The sequence below is a fragment of the Lontra canadensis genome, unplaced genomic scaffold (genome assembly GCF_010015895.1).
Source record: "Lontra canadensis isolate GAN:19392208 unplaced genomic scaffold, GSC_riverotter_1.0 scaffold111, whole genome shotgun sequence".
NCBI classification, from domain to species: domain Eukaryota; kingdom Metazoa; phylum Chordata; class Mammalia; order Carnivora; family Mustelidae; genus Lontra; species Lontra canadensis.
Window position 1 is genome coordinate 4733775 of NW_022631105.1, and position 24631 is coordinate 4758405.

Consider the following 24631-nt stretch of genomic DNA (forward strand, 5'->3'; position numbering starts at 1 on the left):
GAGTGGGAGAGGGAGAAGCAGGCTTCCCACTGAGCAGGGAGCCAGACGTGGGGCTCGATCTGGGATCATGACCTGAGCTGAAGGCAGACATTTAACCGACTGAGCCACCCAGGCGCCCCGATGATGGAGAATTTCAGATGACTTTACAGAAATCGCATAGACAGTAGTTACTACAACTGGAACTCCAGAGCAGGTTGTGATGACTCTGAAGCCTGTAGTAGTCCGGTACAACTCCTGCTTCTAAAAGTTAGGAAAGCCTTTCACTGAGGAGGAGGTTGTCCTTGGTGCCCGAATTCCTAGAAAGTTTGAAGGCTTGCGTGTCTTCCTGGATTGTTAGTTCTCCTGCTCTCAGCGGTGCTGGGAGAACAGCATTGCGGTGGGGGGGATGCCCATTAGGAAGGTAATGGAGTGTGGCCCCTCCAAAGTCCCATTTCATGAATTTTATTGGGAAAAGGAAGGAAAGAGAGAAGAAGAGTTTGAAGGACTGTAAGTGCTTTGTATTTGTTTCTTCAGTTTGGGGTGGTGGTGTGGAAAGGTGTGAGTAAATTCCGAGTTAGGAAAGAAGGACCGACCGGAGCGTGGAATGGCATCAGGGTGCCGTGGAGGGCTGTGCCTGTTCTCTTCCAGCGATGCCGGCGGCTAGATGGTTCTTAAGGAGACACGTGACATTCTGTGATGGCGTTTGTTGACTTGCCTCCTAAGAAGGTGTGTGTGACGTGTGAGGTGTTTGGGGTTGGAGTCTTGAGGGTAAATGAAAAAGGCAGTAGAGTAAACATGTGCTCTTTTCAATGATTTACCTTTAGAATGACTATTAATTAAGGCTGTAATGATTGTTTTAAGTGAATAATAGTTTTATTTATAAATTGTGAAGAACCTTTTTTTCAGCAAGTCACTTTGAAGAACATTTGTTCTATAGATGAACTGCCAAGACCCTACAAATAAGGTTCTTAACAGTTAGTACTAAGATGAAACCCCGCTGAGTCTGTTGTAAGGTGCACAAAAAACAGTGGGCAGAGTGTCACGTTCCTCTGAGGATCACGTTGCCACAGAGAGTGAAAAGCCCGGTACGGACTCGAACTGCTGGTGTATTAGTGAGGTGTGCCCGTTGCTCTTTGAATCTTCTTCCTGTGCCATGTCTGCTTTATAGGTAAATTCACCAAAGATGGATTTCACTGTGAAAATGACTTTTTATATCCTCTCGTTCACTACTAAGCAGAAGTCAAAGAGCAGTCTGCGGAGGAGGATGCTGAAGCCGAAGCGGACAGCAGCCGACAGCCGGTGCCAGCCCTTCAGCGCTCTGTGTCGGAGGAATCCGCGAGCTCCCTGGTCTCCGTCGGCGTGGAAGCCAGAATCAGGTTAGAGAATGAGTGCCGCTGGAGGGGGAGGCGTGATGGCCCCGGGCTGGCTAGAGAATTCAGAGCACAAGCTCGCTTTTAAATGCGGAAGGGATTTTATTACTTAATAATTTTAGATTTATGGCTGACGCCTCTGTGGTGTTGAGGTAAAGGGTGTCTGTGAGCTTAGGTGATTGTAGAACAGACCCGTAGACGAGCACGTTGTACCGTCCTCTCCGCAGAGCAGAACAGAGACTCACCAGCACGCTGGTCCTAGCCAGAGAAATAACTCCAAGCTTTTAGTGTAAGGATTGATTTTTGATACTTACCTGTAAACTTTTATGCTCCTGTTCCTTACTCTTTCTTCATTCCTTAACTAAAGAAATAGAGGAGGTTATAACCTACCTGTGTATACTTCAGCTTTGAAGTCTCGGGGTTTTTTAGACCGTATTTGAAAGACATGAGTAACACTATGAAACCGTTTCTCAGTTGAATACTCCCATCTTCTTGAAATGTTTTCTTTCTTTTGCTTTTGGCACCCCTGCCTCCTCATCTTCCGCTGGCTTCTGCAGAGACCCCCTGCTTTTAAAATGTTGGGGTCCTCCGGGAAGTCTCCAGCACGCACACCTTCATCTCTGCTCCCTCCCTGGGGGTGCGCGTGCATGTGACAGCGAAGTTGTCTGTGTGATGAGCCCCATATTTGTATTTCCAGGGCTGACCTTTCCCTGAACTTCAGACTTTCCCATCTGTCTGTCTGCTTGACATCTCCTTTAGAGGTATAGTACACACCTCACCCATGCATGGTGTGTTCCCCGTTTCAGGGAAGGTTTGAAATTCTCAAGATAAAAGAGTACGGTGGAAAAATAAAATAGTCCCCAACACACTTTACCTATTATGACTGCTTTATTTTTCTTTTCTTTACTTTTCTTTTCTTTTCTTCCTTCCTTCCTTTCTTTTTTTAAAGATTTTATTTATTTATTTGAGAGAGAGCATGAGCAGTGGGGAGGGGCAGAGAGAGAGGGAGAAGCAGGCTCCCCGCTGAGCAGAGAGCCCGATGCGGGGCACAATCCCAGGACCCTGGGATCATGACCTGAGCCGGAGGCAGACACTTGACCAACTGAGCCGCCCAGACGTGCCCCTGCTTTCTTTTTCTTAGTAGCACTTGTTATTTTTCAGTTTATTTGATGATTTAATTATCGATATCATGTGAGTTCTGTGAAGGCAGTACTTCTTTCTGTTTTCTGTTGGATTGATAATTATTTTCTGCAGATTATACATTATATTTTGTTTTTTAAGATGGTTTCCCTTAAAACCCAAACCTCATATCTCTTTACCCTATTGAATTTAACTTTGAAAGAATTCACACTTACATTCCAATTGGTTTCTTAGTCTTAACAATGTAAGTGCTTTATCATACTTTCGTATCTCTGCATCTCTCATCCAGCCTCTCATGCTGAAGTTATTTTAGATATATTCTTCCTACTTCTGTTTCCCTTGTCTTGGCCCACTAATTCCCCACCCCCAATTTTGAAAATGGAGGTTTAATTTATATACAGTGAAAATCAGCCATTTTGTGAGATGACAGCTGTACACAGTGACAGGACCACAACCACCAGGAGTTAAAGAAGCGCCCGCCGTGCTGAGAAAGTCCCTGAAGCCTGTTTGTTGTCAGCCCCGACTCCACCTTCCGCCCTCGGTCGCCGCTGGTCTGTAGGTCCCTGTTGTTTTGCTTTTGCAGTAACAGCGAACTGGAATTGTAGAGTATGTGTTCTTTTGACTCTCTCCTTTTTTACTTAGCTGACGCCGTTTTTACTCTGGCCTTGCCGCTCGTCTGCGTCAGTGTGTGCATCAGTGCGCCTCCTCTTCATTGCGGAGCAGGACTCGATTTTATGGAGGCTCCTACAGTTTATCTGTTTCCTACTTCAGGAATATTTGGGCAGTTTCCAGTTTGGGGCAATGATGAATACAGTTGGTATAAATATTCACTCACAGGTTTTGGTGCGAACACAAGGTTTTTATTTCACTTGGGTAAATTCCTAGGCTGGGAGAAAGGTAATTGGAAAAGAAAGTGCCAAAGCGTGTTGTGTGTGCGGTTCTGCTGTCCTGCATTCTCACTGGTGATGTGTGAGGGTCGCTGTCAGAGCGTGGAGTAACAGAGCTTTTCTCGTTGCAATTCAGCTCCGCTCTTAGAAAGGCACTGTGCCTTGTGGTTCGCAGGGTTGTGTGTTCTCAGTGACCCCGCCAGCGGTGGGAGACCTGTGACGGCCTGCGTCCAGGGCACAGTCTTGATTCTCCTCTAGGGTTAAAGCCCCCTTGACCCCTCACTGTTCCTCTGTCTGCACTTGGTCTTCACCGTCGCAGGTGGCGATTTTTCCTGTCCTTCTCTCACAAGCCTAAGGCTTTTGTTCCCTCTGGGCCTTCCCCATACTGCTGCTGTTCCGCTCCCCAGGCCTTGTGTCATGACCAGCGCATTGTACAAACCCGTCGCCGTGCTCCCAGTGCTGTGCCTGGGCATTGGAGTGGTGTCTGTGGTCCCAGATAGTCTGTATTCTCACAGTATCTCACACTTGGACTTTAGCACTTGGTTAAAATTTTTCACTTGAGTTCTTCTTATGCTGCTTACATGACGTACCGTGGCCTCTTCCCCAGATTAAGCAAATGCTTGTGTGTCATCTCTTTCTGGGAGTGCCTCTCCTTCAGTTGGAGGTGAATTGGTTTCCCTGTGACTTCTGCAATCTGATGCGTTAAAGGAAAGTAAACTTGTAGATTGTCTGGCGAGATTTTGCTCTGAGGGTGGGAGCAGTGCTCTTTGCAGCTTTCTGTCCCCAAAGTGAAGACAGAAATTTCCTTTGTCCCACATATAAAATTAATAAACTCGTCTGAGATGTCTAGATGACTGTCCTTACTTCTTCCATCTCTTGAACCTTTCCCAATTCTTTAGTGATCTGAGTACTTCCTTAAAATTATTTTCATTGTGGATCTGTTGTGTGGCAAAATTCCTGTGCTCTTACAAGCCTGGGATTACTTTTAATCACCATCACATTTGAGTGATGGTTTTGGCTATGACATTGAAGGTGAAGATATTTACTGTCAGTACTTCAAGGGATACCTTGGTGGCTCAGTCAGGTAAGTGTCTGCCTTTGGCTTGGATCATGATCTCAGAGTCCTGGGATCAAGCCCCATGTTGGGCTCCCAGCTCGGTGGGAGTCTGCTTCTCCCTCCGCCTCTCCCGCTGCTTATGCTCTCTCTGCCTCTCTCTCTCTCTGAAATGAATAAATAAAATCTTTTTTAAAAAGTATACTTTAAAACAATTTATTATTATTATTATTATTTTTTAATAATTTTATTTTTTATAAACATATATATATATATTTTTTTTCCCCAGGGGTACAGGTCTGTGAATCCCATGTTTACCCACTTCACAGCCCTCACCATAGCCCATTCCCCAACCAATGTCCATAACCCCCCCCCCAACCCCCCTCTGCCCAGCAAAACAATTTATTTTTTTAAAGATTTTATTTATTTGAGAGAGTAGGGGAGGGACAGAGGGAGAGAGAGAGAGTCTCACGTCGACTCCTCTCTCAGTGCGGAGCCCAAAGCAGGGCACAACCCTGAGGTCATGACCTGAGCTGAAATCAAGAGTCAGATGCTTGACTGACTGAGCCACCTGAGAGGCCCCTAAAACAGTATTATAAAAAATTTAAAATCAATGTAGAAAAATCCATAATGAGTGATACGTAATTTTTTTAAAGTTAAGGAATACTGTTTTTCTTTCTTCTGGCATTTAAAAAAATTTTTATTTAAGTTCCAGTTTGTTAAAATACAGTGTAATTGAGTTTCAGTTGTATGGTCCAGTGATTCATCATATCGCTCCACCCCCAGTGCTCATCACAGCGGGTGTCCTCCTCCATCCCCAGCACCTGTGTCCCCCGTCTCCACTCTCTGTCGTTGGGAATTTGTTTTCTGGTTTGCTGCTTTCTTCCATGTTCTTCTGTTTTGTTTCTTAAATTCCACATATCAGCAGAGTGAAAAGGAAAAGAGTGACACAAACCACCAAACAGACGCTTAACTCTAGAGAACAAAGTGAGGGGGAGGTGTGTGTGGGGGCTGGATGAAATAGGTGATGGGGTTGGAGGGAGGGCACTCATCCTGATGAGCACCCACTAGGTTCTGCACCTCTAACTAATATTGCACTTTTATTAACTGGAATTAAAAAAAAACTTGAATAAAATACTCCATCAAAATGAAATAAGGCGTGATAGATAAGATGAGAAAAACAAAGTACTTCTGACAGGTAAAGCTGAAGGACGGGTTCATGAGCATTTATTAACTGTTGTTCTACTTTTGTGTCTTTGTTCAAAAATATCCATAATAAAAAGTCAAAGATGTATATGATCTTTAAAAAACAAAAAAGCCCCCCAAACAACAAAATTCCATGTGAGTGAAATCATACGGTGTTTGTCTTTCTCTGACTTGTTTCGCTTAGCAGAATCCTCTCTCGCTCCACCTCACATTGTTGCAGATGGCAAGATCTCATTGTTTTTATGGCTGATACATATAATGGGAATTGTATATACACCACATTTATTTATCCATTCGTCAGTCAGCGGACACTTGGCTGCGTCCATATCATGGCTGTTGTAAATAATGCTGCGGTAAACGTAGGGAGTGCATGTGTCTCTCTGAGTTAGGGTTTTTGTATTCTTTGGGTAAATACCCAGGAGTGTTTTTGTATTCTTTGGGTAAATACCCAGGAGTGTGATTGCGGGGTCATGGGGTAGCTCTATTTTTAAGTTTTTGAGGAACCTCCATGCTGTTTGCCAGAGTGGCTGCACCAGCTTGCGTTCCCACCGACAGTGTGAGAGGGTTCCCCTTTCAAGGAGCAGACCTTCTAATTCTTTTCTTTCTGAGGTCCCTTATTAAACATCTGTTCCATAAACATATATTGTTTTTGTCTTTTAACTTAACTTTATTGTAGTTAGTAGATGTTATTGCTTAGAATAAATTCAGGTTTTCAGAAAAATTGAGCAGAGGGTACAGGAGTTCTCATTCTCAGCCTGCCCTCCTTCCCTGAGTTCCCCCTTTATTAGTCTTGTGCCTTAGTGTGGTACGTTTGTTACAATCGATGAACTAGTATTGGTATGTTATTATTAACTGAACACCATAGTTTGCACTAGGGCTCGTTCTTTGTGTTATGTAGTTCTCCGAGTCTTGACAAATGCCTGATTGTGCATTTGCCATCGCAGTGCATCACGGGCAGTGATTTCCCTGCCCTACAGTCGCCTGTGCCCCACCTGCTTACCCTCTTCCCCTCTGTTGAACTCTTTCTCACACACCCCTCATCTCGGACTTCTTACTCCAGCAAGCACTTAAATCTGCATTTTTATGTCTCCGTGTTTGTTCCTGTGTGTTTCATATCTACATCATGCATAAAGAGTGGTCTGTCAAGTGCTTAAAAAAAATTGAAAACCACAGGTTTTCGAGAACCCAAATGTCGCCCAGTGGCATTAAACCCATCCCTCTTTCCTAGCCTCAGCCTTACTTGCTTTATTACTTCCATTTTCTTGAATTAGATGAAAATAAAATTGTTTTTCTCAGTACAAGCTAAAGTTTTTTGATTTTTGTGGGGTCTGCTACTTTAAAAAGTCATGCTATGAATTGCAAATGTGTAATTGATTATTAAACTTAATTGTTCTTATGGCCTAAATGTACTCAAGCTTACCTCGCACTAAAGTCGTAATATTTAATTTTAAAGTACAAGTATCTATAATCTGTCACTTTAGAAATAGTTGGATAAAACTACTTTCACATTCTGTTTTTCTTTTCATTTTGACCAGTGAACAGCTCTGCGCTTTTTGTTATTGTGGTGAAAAAAGTTCCTTAGGACAAGGAGACTTAAAGCAATTTAGAGTAACACCTGGGTTTATCTTGCCGTGGAAAAGCCAGCCTTCTAACAAGAAGGACATTGATGACAACAGCAATGGAACCTGTGAGAAAATACAAAACTCAGCACCACGAAAACAAAGAGGACAGAGAAAGTAAGCAATTTTGAATAAATGCTTGGAATGCAGTAAGGCTATCTATAATTCATTTTCATCTCAGGGAATATATAAATGGGGTTGTTACTGAATAATTTCTCATGTTTTTCCCCATTTGTAGAGTGCTTTATGCCTCACCATTAAAATCCCTCATAAAACACTCCTTTCCTCAAAATTTCTTGTGTAAAAAAAAGAAATGTGTTAATTGTATATTAAAATCAGTGTGATCACAAAAGTTAATGTTTAAAAAAAAACTTTAAGGAACATAACATTAACTTAGAAGGAGTTTATGGAAGGAAGGTAAAACAGATCAGTGAAGCGTCTCTTTCGTCCTTTGAGTAAGTTTTTGATTGTTTGTAAGAATGTAACCTAACACAATGACAAAACCAAGATGGTTTTCTCTACCCATGTTCTTAATTTGTTATTTAGTTATTTTTATGGTTCAGAGAATATTGAGCTGTCCTATAAACTGTGATAATACAAGGTTAACTTTCTAAGTAATTATATACTCTTATTTTCCTTTCTAAAGTTGAAGAAGCTCTTCTTTTTTAATGAAATAAGAATTTACTAAGGTATTTATATAACTATATATGTGTGTCTGTATTCATCAACATGATAGTTCCCTGAAACTTCTCTCGAATATGTTTAATTTTGGAGTAAAAAAATTTTTTTTAGATGTTGCTGAGTTTTGTTTAAAGGCCATCTTAATATGTGGCTTTGGCTCTGGTAGTTGAGGGAATAGAAGTTTCTGTAGTTGATGAGAAAGTGTAAAATTAATTTAGCTTGGAAGGCTAACTGGCTCTGCCCCTTGAGGGTGATGATGTAATCATCCAAGTGCTTATCTGGCTTTTATCCAGATTTAAGTACTAAAGTATTGTTGTGTTGTACTTATTTGATTGGCTCCTTCTTTTGGACTCCTGCCAATGCCTTGAAGCCCTGAAGTAGGAAATGAAACAATAACAAGAAAGAAAGTCTTTTTAAAAAATTTAAGGTGGAACAGCTTAAGGAAGTTTAGAAGTACTACGTTGAGGGTCTTGATGTTTGAAAGACCAGAGCTGGATCATATAGAAGAGCTTTTCTTTTTGTTATCAGTCGAGTGCTCACATCCTAATAAAATACATCAGAAGTCTAGCAAACTTCCAGTATCCATCAGTAATTAGCAGATCTAATGGACTGGACCAGCTAATATCTCATATCCTCATGTTCTGCCTTTGAATAACGGCGATTATATAAACACTATTCTGGGAAATACAGTTGGACTGCGTTTACTTATTTTATAAGCTGAGTTAATTTTTAGTGAAAACTTTTATGGGCTAAGATAATTATGTAAAAAGGAACCTTGGTTTAGTCCTTACATACACTTAGTGTTTACCAATGTATTAAGTAATGATAACAAGACAGTTAATGGATGTTAGGAAAAAAACACATTAGTAAGATTTGGAATTCATTTAGGGGTAAACAATTTGGTAATGATTTTAAATAGTTACAAAATATATTCCTGATGAATAGAAACCAAATAAACTTGTTTTTGTTTTTAATATGAAAAGGAGGTTTTAAAAAGAATTTTTCTCTCTTGGTGACATTAAATTTTAAGAATATGTAATTGGAGATTCTTTTTCTCTTTTGTTTTAGACGTAAATTTTGGGAGTATGTATTTCAGCTGTCTTTTCCTGATGGTCTTTCCTAAGTTGGGCTGCTGTCATCCTTAGGGTTGCCATCAGGGTCTTACTGATACCGTATATACATAAAAACTGGTTGCAAAACCTGAAGGTGAAATTTGATTAAGCTGGTGGTTAGGAATTGGTTAGTAATAGACTGGTTAGTCATTGCGTTAGTTTTTATACCTGTCTCCCCCATCAAATACTGGTATAAAGGAAATATCTTAGAACAATACATCAGTCTTTATAGATGAGCTGTTAGTCTTTTTCCCCCTTCTAATAAAAGAACGATGATTAGTAATGAAGAATCTATTTGTAGGAATGGAGGCATTTATAGGAAAGAGTTTGTTCTCACTCTGCTGGGGGCATTTATAAAAATGAGAATTTAAAGTTAGAATAGCATGCTAAACCTTTAAAAAAAGTGAGTCTATGCATTTCTAATGCCGAACAAAATACTGGTTATTTTTATATGGTTTGATATTTAAATGTACTTATTGAAATATGTTAATACTTTTTTCTTTCAATGATTCCAGGTATAAAAAAGTCTAGTACCTTGGTCATTGTGCTGATTTTCTCTTAATAGGAATCATGATAAATATCCAGCACACAGAAGTGCAGTGAGTTACGATCTATATCCAATAGTGACTTAATCCAGAATTATGATCAGGTTAAATACTGTGATATCAGGAGAAGATTAGAGTTTTAGTTCCAGTCACCTGATTTCCCATATTTGCTGTTTAAAGACAATAGTAGTCATTGTTTACTTAATGATCTCAGTTAATAGCTAAAGTTTGAAGGCTTTGAAAGTCTGATAGCCCTTGTGTTGTATGCTTTCTCCAGTGTTCATTTCTATACTGCTGTTTTTGCTGTTACATTATCTTCTTTATTCCCCATTCCACTAGTAGCTGTTTGGTTTTTGCATTTTACTTCTGACTTGTGAGGTGAAGTGTTACTAGAGAGCACTTGCGGCATCAGCCTTAGTCCAGCTGTCGTGTGGAGGTGCCTGGAACAGCGCTCCCGCCGACACGTTCTACTCCCACCGCCTCCCTCTTCACACTTGGTAGTGGGTTCTCATTTCCGGGAAGTGACCTTTCTCTACATTACATGAACTACCAGCTCTGTTGTGCTCGCCCTCGCAATAAAGCAAATCACAATTTCTGATAGATTAGGTTTCGTGAGCATTTAAGTGAGGCTGAAGGGAATATTTATTTTATGTGATAAAATATAGTTCCTGATTAGAATATTAGAGTGTCATTTAAAAAAATTATAAAATGGCAAAATAAACTTGTAACTGTAATTTTTAACACTTCCTTATGGATTTGGATACTTTTTTTTTTGTTGCTTCTTACATGATAAAATACAGCAACCCAGTTTTATATTACACTATGAATAATAACAGTTGTAGTCTAAAAGTTGTTTTATGTCAGTTTATGCGTAATTAAAATTGATTTGGTAATATGTTATATTAAAGTTGTTGTAAACAAAATAATTATCTACTTGTTACCACTTTAACATCTCTTTTGTTTTATTTTATTTTTCCAGAGAACGATCTTCTCTTCAGAATATCGTATCTTGTGTAAGTGTAAGCACGCAGACCGCTTCAGATGATCAGGCTGGTAAATTGTGGGATGAACTCAGTCTGGTTGGCCTTCCTGATGCTATCGATATCCAAGCCTTATTTGATCCTACAGGTGGGAGCTGGTCTTCAGTGATAACTGTCTCTTGATTCTGTTGTAGACATTTTAATTTTAGTGAATTATCAACTTAATAGTAAATAACCTTTCATCTAGAAATAATTATAATCACATTGTAAACAATGTCATTGTTTAAGTAATCTTTCTTAGGTAAAGTAAATTGTCTAATTATGCGTACCTAATTTATTTAGCATCTGCACTGGGCCAGTGCTGGGCTGGATACTCTTATAAATCTTTGTATTTATTCTTAAGTGGACAGCAGGGCCATGGAGATCTGATTATTGAGGAAATAAATTTTTTTTCAAAGATTTTATTTATTTATTTGACAGAGATCACAAATAGGCAGAATCAGGCAGAGAGAGAGAGGGAAGCAGGCTCCTCGCTGAGCAGAGAGCCCAACGTGGGGCTTGATCCCAGGACCCTGGGATCGTGACCTGAGCCGAAGGCAGATGCTTTAACCCAGTGAGCCACCCAGGTGCCCCGAGGAAAGAAAATTTTAAAAGGAACTGTGAGAAGTTGGGGAAGTTGGGTGTCTGGGTCTATTTAATGCAGGATGAAAGACAATAGATGTTAGCCAAGTGGGTATCTTATTATAACAGTATAGTAACCCGTACTCATGATATGGTGCTTTTGGGATTTTGAGTTAATTTCAGTTGAACTGCATATTGATTGATAATGGTTCAAGTGCTGTGTGATAGAGCATTTAAAGACTAACCTGTTTTCAGTGATTGATGTGGGCTTTTGGTGTGGGATGAAGCAGAATGGAGGTAAATGTGTAGCTTATTTGCCATCCATTCTCTTTGACATAAAGTGTTATATAACACCTTTATATTTTATGCAAAGATACCAAATAAAATATCTTACAGTAATATTTAAATAAAATGACTAAGAACTCATTTTTTGTTGAAACAGTCACTCCTTCAAACTTGTGTGCATCAGAATCACCTAGAGGGCTTGTTAAAACACTGATTTCTGGCACCACTGCAAGAGGTTTTGATTCACTGGGTCTTGGTTCTGATATGATATTTTGTACTTCCTTTTTAAAAATTTTTTTAAAAAGATTTATTTATTTATTTGATAGAGAAAGTGGGGGAGGGACAGAAGAAGAGGGAGAGAGAGAATCTTAATGCACACTCCCCGCTGAGCACAGAATCTGATGTGGGGCTCCATCCTGGCACCCTAAGATCATGACTTGAGCCAAAATCAAGAGTCAGATACTTAACCAACTGAACCACCCAGGTGCTCCATTATTTTGCATTTCTTTCTTTCTTTTTTTTTTTTTAAAATATTTATTTATTTGACAGAGAGAGAGAAATCACAAGTAGACAGAAGTAGGCAGAGAGGTGGGCAGAGAGAGTAGAGGAAGCAGGCTCCCTTCTGAGCAGAGAGCCCGATGAGGGGCTCGATCCCAGGACCCTGAGATCATGACCTGAGCCGAAGTCAGAGACTTAACCCACTGAGCCACTCAGGCGCCCCACAGTATTTTGCATTTCTAACAAGTTCCCAGGTGATACATTTGGGAAGGGCTGACGGCTTTAGTGTGATCACAGATACGGGGTACCTTTGTGTGTCGGCATGTCAGGGCTGGTTTGGGGGGTTTACGTCTTATTAGCATTAATACGCTTCATGTGTATTCATTTGCTTCTTTTCACTTCACCCATTTTAGGCACTTGCTGGGCTCATCACCGCTGTGTGGAGTGGTCACTGGGCGTGTGCCAGATGGAGGAACTGTCGTTAGTGAACGTGGACAAAGCTGTTGTCTCAGGGAGCACAGAAGTAAGTAGAAGTAACAAATATTTAATTAAGCCACAGTTTTGTAACGTTTACTCTAGTCAACATGAAGGTTCACTTGGCCAGAATTATTTATTAAATGATTAATGTAAAAACCCTTAAAATAGGAATTTTTAATTTTATATCCAAGAGTATTTTGTGCACACCACTAGAATATTTAAGCTGTGCAATTAATGTTAACCTAACAAATATTTTCCATTTTAAAAAATATTTTACATTTAAATCAGAAATTAAAAATCTTAGAAATGAGAATTCCTAACTGTATTTATATATTTATGTGGTTACTATTTAAGAGAGATCATGCGATGAAGATGTAACATGAAGAGACAACATTTGACAGGTCTTTAGTCCACGATGTGCATTAGCTCTGTTTGCTATTTTATAAAAATTGATCCAGAAAGTTCTTTACAGTCAAGTTGGCAGTTCAGTTCATCTTTTTGGCCCCATCCCAAAGTAGTATCATGTACACAGTCTACTCTCTTTTCAAGTTTTCACTGCAATTTTCATGTGATTTTGAAATGAGCACAATAAATGCAACATTTACCGTCCATCTATAAAGGAAACAAACCCTATGAAGTGAAATTGCTTTGCTGCCCACAGATTCTCTTGGACTTTTGACAGTTAAATTTGGGAGAAGTGAAGCAGCCTTCCCAAAGGAATGTTAAAAATGAAATTTTGATCATAGAAATTATGTGGGCTTTAACAGATAGAGTACAGGTGAAACTCTCAAAAGTGTCGTCGAGACAGGGACTTAGATTCAATTAATTATTCAATTAGTATAATATTAGATTTACTCAGATTATTAAAATGACCTAAATTACATGGATGAGTAACTCCCACCTCAAGCTTAGTCAAATTAGAGTGCTTGTTTTAGAAATGTGACAGTACACTGAAATGCTTATGTCATCAAACTGTGAATAGTGTAGTGCAGAATAGTAAGTTCTGCGGTCTGGACAAGCTTAGATGGCCAGATCAAGACTGTGACAGATCAGTGGGCACTCTTTTTGTCACAGACTACTTCAGAAGTAGTGTTGGATTATTTTGTGGAAATGAAAAATATTATAGGAAAGTCAATGAACAAAGGCTAAAATGAGCTTTGTGGTGTTGGTTTGAAATTGGAAGAATCAGTGTAAACTGGTTTTTAATATTTATACAGATACAGATATACAGATGTGTGTACGTGTGAGTCAGTATGTATACACGTTTCCTAGCTCTGTTTGCCAAGACAGTTGTTAGAAGCTTGCTTCCTCCTGTCCTTCTTGGATAAAAGATGCTATCTTTGTGTCTTAGATACTTCCTGATAAATATTTAAATGGAATTTAGAGATGAAGTCTGTGCCCTGTTGCTGGCGGAGGAATCAAGGGCCATGGGAGGCCTCCAGTCATGTCTCTTTACGAAGCCAGTTGCATGGAGTGGGTGGGAGCAGTGGAATTCAGATGGAGGAGGTTGTGCAGACCGTGTGGGGTCCCCAGGGGGCTGGTGGTGCATCGTCAGACCTTCACATCTTCGCGTGGTGAAATCAGTCCAGACTTAGGGTAGAGCCAGTAGTCTGTTGCCATTTCTACAGTTGGTGTTTTTTTTTTTTTTTTTTTTTTTTTTTTTGTCTTCTGGTTTTTCTCCATTATCAGATAGGCACAGGACTTAGCTAGAACTTTTCTCACTTGTCCCTCAGAAGAGTTTGTGTCACTGGCAGAAAGTCAAACTCATAACAGCATATTTGTTGCTAAGCCTGTGGGGAAATAGGTGCTCTTACACCTTGCTGATAGGATGCAAATTTACATAAATCTTCTGGAGAATAATCTGATGGTACTTAAAAACCACGTTTTGACCTTTCTGGGAATTTGTCCTGAAAATATGCCTCCAGTAATGCAAAATACTTGTGCTATTACAAGTTAATAATTACAGCATGGTTTAACTTGGAAAATATTGGGAACAACCTAAGTGGCACCCATGATAGAATGGTCGAAGAAACTGTGGTACGGTTCATATGGTGGCATATTATGTGTGTACAAATACCGTGAGGAGTATCTCTCTGAAATGAGGTGAAGTCAGTTCCAACATGTATTTTTAAGTGAAAGAAGAGTGCAAAAGACCATTTATGATGTGCACCCTTTTATGTAAGAAGGGATAAAATATAAGCAAATATAGATGCCTCTGGTCATTTTGGAAAAGAAATACAGGAGGGATAAACAGGAAACTGAAGAGATTGGTTACCTATGGCAGGTGGGTGGGAAAGAGGTGGAAAGGAAGTGGGAATGGGACTGATGTAGCCTGGGTGAGGTGTGCCAGACACTCGCAGATCTCTCTCTTTGTATAGTTCCTCTGACTCTTAGAACCGTAGAAATGTTTCACATACCGCCTGAATAAGCAATTACAACTATCTAGGACATGGGGGAGTTCATAAAGGAATACCAGAATTCACACTAAAGGGGATAGGGAAGGAAAGAGCTAACCCTAGTAACTGGCAAACAGTATCTTGGCAGGCGAGCTGGAATTGCTGAAGAAGAAAGCATAGCATGCGCGTGCTGTGGTCCAGTGAGTTCCTGTGCTTCTCGAAAGGGTATGGGTTTACAGTTCTGAAGCCACTTTATGTGTATACCGTGAGTGAACAAATAAGTAGATATGTGGTTGATAATGAGAATGAGGTTTTTCCGTGTTGGAGAAAGGAGCTGCAAATAAGGAAAGGGTAAAATGAATTTTGTGGTGTTGAAATGGAATCAGAAGCATCAGTATAAACTCATGGTTCTTAATATTTATGTAGACAGATACAGAAATACAGATGTGTAGATGTGTGTATGCATGAGGCAGTATGGTTACGTGTAATTCCTAGTTCTGTCCTCTGTGAAGGCCTAGACAGAGTGACCCCCGCTAGCAGTGAGCACACCTGGTGCTCACATCTTGGTTTCTAACCACTATTCACCTATAAAAGGAACCAGGTTCCTTGAGAAGTAGTTCATGGTACCGGGAAAATACAGTCCAAGGTGCCGGAAAGTAAGCAAGTACTCAAAAACAGGAAGACTTGTTGAAAACACAGGAGCCAACCTGAAGGAGCTCCTAAGAGCTGGAATAATTCGAGCCACACAAAAAAATACAGTATTTGGTTTTCGTTCACAGAATAAAGTAAGTACACATGAGTCCATACTGATGCAAATGAATGAACCAACGAATGAATGAATGAACAAATGAATGAATAGCGTTAAGTCAGGTCATATCACTCCTCTACCTACCACAGTTCACTACGGATTTCCTGTTTCATTCAGAGAAAAGAGAAAAAAAAGCCCGTGCTCACTACCTGACAGGGCTCTCCGTGATCTTCCGCACCCTCACAAGTACTCCTAAGACGTCACTCACTGTCCTCTGCCCCCATTTGCTTCCCTCAGCCATACCAGCCTCCTTCATCTTCCTCAGATGCCCCAGACGTATCTTCCTCGGGACCTTGGCACTTCCAGTTCCCTCTCTGTTGAAGATTCTTCTCGGATGTATGACGGCTTGCTCCCTCATGTCCTCTAGGAATTTATTCAAGAGTTGCCTTGTCAGTGAGGACTTTCCTTGGGTCCCTGTTGGAAGTTTCAGGGGTCTCATTCGCAAATAACATCCCTGCTCTGTGGTTTTCTCCTTTGTCCTTGTTGCCATTTAACATAGTACATATTTACTTAATGATCTTGTTCATCTTCCCTTCATTACTAGAGTGATGTTGCCAAGGATCTTTTTCTGTTTGGGTCATTCCTCAATAATTATTTGTAGCCTAAATGAATAGCACCAGAGGTCATTCATGAATCACTCATAGTTACAGGAAATATCCAAAGTGCCAGAATGTTAACGGAGATCACTAATGTAGTTGACTTTATAGAAGTGTATGACTACATAATTGTCAAAACAGAAGCCTCTGCAGTAGAGTAAAGCTTTATTTACAGTTCTACTCAAGTGACGCAGGGTGATGGGCAGTGACAATGCAGATCCTTGCACTGCTATCTCAGAATGTTCTCTAGGGGCAAACTATGTAGAAGTGCTATTGAACTTGGAATACATTTTTATTTTACCAAAAGGCAGGTGTACTAAATTTGTTGACCTTTATTTTGATGACATGTGGTGAATGTATTATGATACTACCTCAAAGAAAATAAACATTTCATCTGCCTCTTCAAGGTAAAGGTGACATTTCAGCAGTGAGAATGTAATGACTTTTCAAAGAAATGTGCTGGGGGTTGGGCATTTTGAAAATGGATGTCTGGAACTATTTCTGTTTGATATTTTATTGTGTTTTACAAACAAAGTCTGTAAAAGCAAAAATTCTCAACGTTTGTCAAAAAGTTTTGGACATGGAATTTTGTGTTCTCTTTAAAATATTCTGAAAAGTTTTAGTATGTTTCAAACCTGTTTGTTAAAAAGTAAAAAATTAATACTTTTTGATTATGGAAGGTGAAAATCTACTAGCTGAATTTTGATAATTTTGGTTGGGATTGAAAACTAGTTCTGGAAGGAAAGCACTACATCTATTTAGATTTTAACTTTTGTTAGAATCATTTGTTTTCAACTCCCAGCAGAGAGTGAAGTAAACTTGTCAGATGCAGAGAACAAGATACAGAGGCCAGTTGGAAGGTGTCGTGCTCTGCAAACTTCTTGATTGTCCACATCTCTTAATAAGAAGCGCTTGAGCCCGCACCCTTACTGTACATTCTCACTGGAGTCTATGTGTCTGCTCTGTGACACTTCACCAGCAGTTGTAAATTGACCGCGTTGGTGTGAGTCTGTTATTAATTTCAGTTGCCCCCACTAGGATGTAAGCACCATGAGTGCATCGATGAGATCTGTTCTAGTTTATCGTTTTATCTCTGGTGCTTAGCAAAGCACCTGGAACACAATTGAGTCATTGATCGGATAAATGTCTGCATGAATGAAATCTGCCGGTGACGGGTTAGCCGAGTGGAGAGGGAAGTGCTACTGGCCCCTGGTGGTTGCTGCCCGGCACCCTGCCGCGTCCAGGCCGGCCTCCCGTGGCAAAGAGAGCCTGTAGTGCTGAGGTTGAGAGATTCTGGTTTAATTAATATTATTATTCCTATTTGAAAATTAACATATTTAATCTTTACATTAAAAAAAGATAGATTTTTTTTGTTTTTATTTATTTTCTTTCTGAATTATTTTATTCAAGAAGGTAGAGAGGACAGACAGGGGACTGAGCTGAGCTCTGAGTCCCTAATGATTTTCTCAGTTTTTAAATGGCATTCTTTATCAAGCTGTTTAGTTTTTCTGGAACTTCCTTCAGATTGTTTCCAGTGTTCCCAGGGGTAACTTTATCTTTTTCTAGATTGAAGAATATACTATACTGTGAACCTGTGTTTCAGGAAAGGTAACGGTGTTTCCTCTTTGGAGCCCTGGAGGTGCTACTAACATCTTGGAGATCTGGATAATTTGGATATTACTGATGGAGTAGTTTAATTCTGTGTGCTACAGATGTTTGATCATTTATTTACTGGAAGCCCCCTGCACTTTTTCCTGCACTCTGCTCATTGCCCTCCAAAAGATAGATAGATATATAAATATATATATATATGTTTTAAGATTTTATTTATTTTTTTGACAGAGAGCACAAATAGGCAGAGAGGCAGGCAGAGAGAGAAAGAGAGAGGAGGAAGCGGGCTCCCTGTTGAGCAGAGAGCCCCATGCGGGGCTCGATCCCAGGACCCTGAGACCATGACCTGAGCTGAAGGCAGAGAGGCTTAACCCACTGAGCGCCCAGGCACCCTCCCAAAGATATTACCAGTGAAGCTCCAACATGCATTTCTGTTCCTTTGACTAGTTCTCTTTAGGCTATTACTCTATAAATAAAACATTAAAAATTACTTATATTATCTCCCTACTTAGAATTGATAATTTTTTATGTTTTTTCCACCCACCTCCTGCCACAACCCCATATTAAAATCTCATTGTATTATACTGATTTTGTGCCAGGTGTCTTACAGAAAACCAGCCTTGTTCTGTGAGAAGAGTTGTAAGTTTTTTATGTTTTTCGTTCTTTTTGTAGACTGCAAAAGAACAAAAATAGCTTCTCTATCATAAGGTGGGTGGCAGTATACACTGAGAATGTAGATAAGCAATGTAATGTAAATGTAATTTTGTTAAAAAAATTTTTTTTAAACAGAATATGGAGAAAATCTCTCCGTACATGTTCTGTGAGCAGCTGGGAGTCCGTTTCTGTAGGATGATTTAACTATCGCACTGTGTCTTTATGTGAGGTGATTCGTAGGCACCTGTTTTATCAACAATGATGTCCAATACTGTTATTTTTTATATAATCCTAGTAATGTAAGTATAAAGAAACCATCAAGTTATATATTCTTCATTTTACCTATAGTTCTTTAAGAGGAGGGGCAAACATTCACAGATCTGAAGTTTGTGTCTGTGGGGGTCCTTGAGGATGCCTTCACGTTGGAGACTCACTAGACAGACGAATGGCGCTCACCATGAAGTTGTCATTGTGGCTAAGATTTACTGCCGTGATACGGTGAGGATATATAATGGAAGAATCTCAGTGGAGAAAAAATACTGACGGGGTCTGGAGGAATTCATGTATAGCCTTCCTCAGGTGCTCAGCCTCCCGCGAGGGGTTGCACAGAGCACCCTCTTCTCTTTGCAGTGAAAATGCAGCAGTATGAGGAGCTCAAGGTCTTTGCTGGTGGCTGATCACACAGGCACCCTTTGCCTAGAGCATACCAGAAGGAAGGTCATGTTTGCACAGATAGGATAGGCACAGTAAACTCTTGTCGCTGAGGGAGCCGTGGCAGCCCTCCCAAAATTCATGTTCCTGGGGACCAGCTGTGTAGACAGGCCTTTCTAAGGAGAGTAGTCTGAGGCCTGCTGCAATAGAACTAAAATTGTATTGTGTAGCAACCATAACATTTCTGTCCTCAGGACTGTAGTGGGTACGCATTGAATAGTCCCCATCATAGGGAGGCTGTGATAAGTGCTCTAGTGGTTATATAGAACTTGGTAACTTTGATCGGAGGAAAGATACTTGTAAGGATACTTTTGACTCTAACAGAAAAATCCTGTGTTTACTTCTGAACTCTGCTTTCTCTCTATTAATGTATCCATGGCAGCTTTCTTTTGACTAGTGTAAGTATGGTATATCTTAGTCCCTCCTTTTATTTTAACTCTTTGTGTCTTTCTATTTAGTGTATGTTTTTTTGCAGACAGTGGTTTTGCTTTTTAAAATCTAACCTGGCAGTTTCTGCCTTTTTAATGGGAGTGTTTAGGACATGTACATTTAATGTGATTAAGTTTTCCTTTTTTAAAAAAATCCTTTTTGTTTCTGTCTGTTCTTTGTTTCCTTTCCTTGCATTCTCTGTTGGATTGAATTTTTTTTTTTTTTAAGATTTTATTTATTTATTTGACAGAGAGAGAGAGAGGTCATAAGTAGGCAGAGAGGCAGGCAGAGAGAGGAGGAAGCAGGCTCACTGTTGAGCAGAGAGCCCGATGTGGGGCTCGATCCCAGGACCCTGAGATCATGACCTGAGCTGAAGGCAGAGGCTTAACCCACTGAGCCACCCAGGTGCCCCTGGATTGAATTTTTTTAATGATTCCATCTTATTTCCTTTTTGGACTGTTTTGTCATTTTATTGATTGCTTTAGGACTTATAGTATACATCTTTTATTATCACAGTCTACCTTCCAGTGATATTATAACTTCATATATAATGAAAATTTGGTTTTGTTCCCTTCCATTTTTCCTCTCCTGGAATTTGTGCTGTTGCTGTCATCTATTCAACTTTTACATGTGTTATAAATGCCATAAGGTATTATTATTTTTTAAAAGGTTTTTATTTATTTAAGAGAGAGAGAGAGCACAAGCACATGGTGGGGAGGGGCAGAAGGAGAGGAAGAGAAAGTCTCAAGCAGACTCTACACTGAGCCTAGAGCCCGACATGGGGCTTGATCTCATGACCCTGAGATCACAACCTGAGCTGAGTGGATGCGCAACTGGCTGCACCACCCAGGCACCCAAGATAATGTTATTTTGATTAAGTTGTCAGATATGTCTGAAAGAGACTTACATAATAAAAAAAAATATTATAAATAGAGTCACCCCTTTTGTTACCAGTTCTGATGTTCTCCATTGCTTTGTGTATTTTCACCTGCTGTTATTCTCTTTGTGTCTGAAGACATCCTTTAACATTTCTTGCAGTGCAGGACTGTAGGTGATGGAGTCCTTCAGTAGTTGTATTCCAAAGTGCTTTTATCTTACCTTCATATCTGAAATATGTTTTTGGCAGGTACAGAATTCTAGTTGACTCCCCTCCTCCATTACTTTAAAGATGCCATGCCACAGTCTTCTCTCTTGCACTGTTTCTTATGAGCTGTCTGGTATTATCCTTATCTTTGTTCCTCTGTAAATGTCTTTTTATCTGTGTACTCTTAATATTGTGTCACCAGTTTTGGACAATTTGATTATGTTATGCCTTTGTGTAATGTTTCTTGTGGTTGGCAATAGCTTGTTGAATTTCTTGAATCTGTGAGTTAATAGATCTCATTATGGTTAGAAAGTTTCTGCCAATTATTTCTTCAAATATTTCTTCTGTTACCCATCTTTCCTCTCTTGGGGACTCCAGTTACCTTAATATTAGGCCATTTGAAGTTTTCCCATTGCTTGCTAATGCCCATCTACCCCCCTCCTTTCCCCCCATTTAAAAAAATACATTTTTTCCTCTATGTTTCATTTTAGTTTCTGGGTTTTTCCCTTCGATTTCACTAATCTTTTCTTCTGTAATTTCTGATCTGTTAATCATATCCAATGTAATTTTCACATCAGATGTTATTTTTATCTTAAGTTTGAGGCTTTTTATATCTTCTGTATCTCTCTTTAGCTTTTTGAACATATTGAATACACGTATAGAACTATTTTATTTTATTTTATTTTATTTAAAAAGATTTATTTATTTGACAGAGAGAGAGAGAGAGATAGATCGATCGATCACAGGTAGGCATAGAGGCAGCCAGAAAGAGAGGGGGAAGCTGGCTTCCTGCTGAGCAGAGAGCCCGATGCAGGGCTGGATCGCAGTACCCTGAGATCATGACCTGAGCCGAAGACAGAGGCTTTAACCCACTGAGCCACCCAGGTGCCCTAATGGCATCTTATAATTTTAACATCTGGGTTAGTTCTGATTGATTGATTTTGATTTTTGATTGATTTTGATTGATCATTTTCAGTTTAGACTCTGAGGTTTTGCTTCTTTTTATACCTGGTAAGTTTTATTTGGATGCTAGGCTTTGTGAATTCTACCTTGCTGTGTGCTGGTTTTTTCACAGTAGGAAGTCAAGAATAGGGTCATGGGTAAGTTCAGTGGCATTGTGATGCCAAGTTGCCAGGTTCTTACTATCTTTGCGTTGTGTATCCACAGTATATTAGATTCTTCCATGGTCCAGTTCTTCTCATAGTCCAAAGAGAGTGGGCAGGAACCCTATGTATCATACATTCATGATAACATTCAGAGCTTGAGGGTTGGGGCGTGGGACCCCCCCACCTTTTCTTAATTATTATTTTAATTAAGGAAAACCCTTTTTATATGGTTCCCTCTACTCTAGCAGTTTTCTTCTAACATTTCATTAGTTAGTTTACTCCCATGTTTTCATCTTAAAGCGATAATCAGTAAGTGTTGGGATAACCACCATTTGATTAAACCATGATTTTCCTTTGGGACCGTGGATGGTGCCGTTTCCTCTGAAGTACACTGCTGTTTAAGGGAGAGTGGACATCTGAACAAAAGAGATCCTTTGGAAGGAAGAAGATGGAATGGTGGTTTCATAGTTAACTAACAGTGTCTATTACTGGAGACACTTTTGACTGAGGGAACCTGAAAATATTTTAAAAGGAGGAAAGATTAAAATGGTACTGCTTGGAGGATGAGTAAGTTTACCCAGTAGAATTTAGACAAAAGGTCATCTTTTTTACTTTTTTTTTTTGTTTGTTTTTTTCCAAGATCTTATTTATTTGAGAGAGAGAGGAAGCATGAGCAGAGGGCAGGGATAGAAGGAAAGGGGGAAGCAGATCCCCACTGAGCTAGGAGCCTGACATGGGGCTTGATCCCAGGATTCCTGAGATCATGACCTGAGCTGAAGGCAAATGCTTGACCGACTGAGCCACCAGGGCGCCCCGGGGTCGTCTTGAGCAGAGTTTAGGGACATGTGGATTCTGGAAGAATGTCACATATATGAAAATAACTGGAGAATAAATAGGTAGAGTGAGGAGTTAATGGGAGATGGGAATGGAAAATGTCCTTAGTTTGGCATGCCAAATTGAAGAATTTCATTAATGAAGTTTTTAAAAGAAGAAGAGCAAGTTTAGCAGATCTTACCCCCTAGCCATTTGTAATTAAATTGGGGGGGGGTTTACTTGAAGACAAAAATGTTTAGGATTACTGTTGTAATTTAAGGTCAACGAATGTAAGTTTCTGATTTTAGGTATACTGTGTGAAATGTAAAGACCGAATGTTGTTGGGATACAGCGAGTTATATTTGATGAAAGAGGAGTTGCAAATGTCTCTAGTTTCAAGCCTGAGAATGTGGGAGAATCAGGAGTTTTGTTTTGACTAGGCCGAACCTTAAACTCCGCAAAACATCTTTGGGACTAAGCATCAGGGTTGGGATCATAGGTAGTTTTCCTAACTAGTAGTGATAGTAAAGCAAACTGCTAAACAAGAGAAGAAAAGAAGGTACAAGATTGGACCCTCTGGTCAAGGTTTAGATTAAGAAGTCCCCAGATGGATGTGACATAGCATAAAAGTTATAGGGAGTTTACTAGGAATTGCTGAGTCTGTATTAATATATTTAAGGACATATGGCCAATGATTTCAAGTGTGTTTTCTGTATTATAATATTTTCTAAAAATATTTTCTAAATAAAACACAATTATTATATTTAATGGGTAAGAATCAGGAACCTTGATTTCTTATTCTATCTGACATTGTTAGGTAAAGTCTTGTGACATCTTTACCAAGTCATGCTACCTCTCTCTACCCGGTTTCTTCATTTTGCATATTAAGAAATTAAATTATCTCATCAGACTAAAATGCAAGGCTATAAGGAAGACATCAAAGATCTATTGGGGATGATTTTGTTAGAATACTAAGTACAGAAAAAAAAGAATATTAAGTACAAAGTATGTATACAGCAAAAAAAAAAAAAAAAAAAATCCAAGATTTGAACTTAGAATGATCTTAGGTATTCTTATACCTAAAAACTGATGTATTTATTTCCTTATAACTTGGCAACATGATTCTTAAATTTTTTTTTTTTTTAGATTTTATTTATTTATTTGACAGAGAGAGTACAAGCGGGGGAGCCAAAGGCAGAGGGAGAAGCAGGCTCCGCACTGAGCAGGGAGGCCAATATGGGGCTTGATCCTAGGACACTGAGATCATGACCTGCGCTGAAGGCAGACGCTTAACTGACTGAGCCTCCCAGGTGCCCCCTTAATTTTTTTGTTTTTTAAGGAATTAAGTTGGGTAGAGCTAAGAGGAAACTAGAAATTTCTGTTTTTTTTTTAAATTGAGAGTTTGATAAGCCTGTTTGGTTAAAAACAAAATTTGAAAGGTCCATTCGGTGAAGATGACCTTGGCCTTATATCTTTCTCAGTAAAAGTCACAATTTCTTTAAAAAAATTTTTTTAGCTTTAATTAAGTTTGATTTAAAGAACTGAGTTTATCTTTCTGATAAGGTGAGTGTTATTCTTCGGTACAATGAAGAGCCCCTTTGGTGTGGGACTTACATAAACACAAAATATCTTTTGAAGGCTACATAGAAAACTGGTAAAATACTTTGGGTTTATGGAATTTCTCCTGTGTGGCCTGTACAGGGCCACTTTCCATTTTATACCAATTAGAAAGTTTTGAATTTTGAACTTTGATTATTTATTTCAAAAATTAGAATGCTTACAGTAGTTTCTAATGTGTCCTTGAAAGTGTATTTCAGAAGTTCATTTCTGTAGTTCTTCCCCAACATTTAGGTATTTTTTATTTTTATGCATTGTGTCCTATAGGAGTATAGTGTTCTTTTCTCACATATGGGGAGCCAGTTGTTAGTATATTATCTCTTGAAATCGCTTTTTTTCCTTCACATATTTG

General features: G+C 39.4%; 1 protein-coding gene across 12 annotated transcripts in view; it reads left to right on the forward strand.

Moving 5' to 3' along the window:
- KMT2C (lysine methyltransferase 2C) overlaps window positions 1-24631 on the forward strand; it is a 206982-nt gene that overhangs the window by 37890 nt on the left and 144461 nt on the right. For 11 of the 12 annotated variants that reach the window (XR_004380607.1, XM_032840119.1, XM_032840125.1 and 8 more), the window contains exons 3-6: window positions 1214-1355; window positions 7172-7372; window positions 10573-10721; window positions 12391-12500. Coding sequence is in view for 11 of the 12 variants with exons in the window: in XM_032840119.1 (XP_032696010.1) it covers window positions 1214-1355; window positions 7172-7372; window positions 10573-10721; window positions 12391-12500 (602 nt within the window). In the remaining variant the exon portion in view is untranslated. The remainder of the gene's footprint in view (window positions 1-1213; window positions 1356-7171; window positions 7373-10572; window positions 10722-12390; window positions 12501-24631) is intronic. The other variant, XM_032840121.1, reaches the window with a different exon arrangement.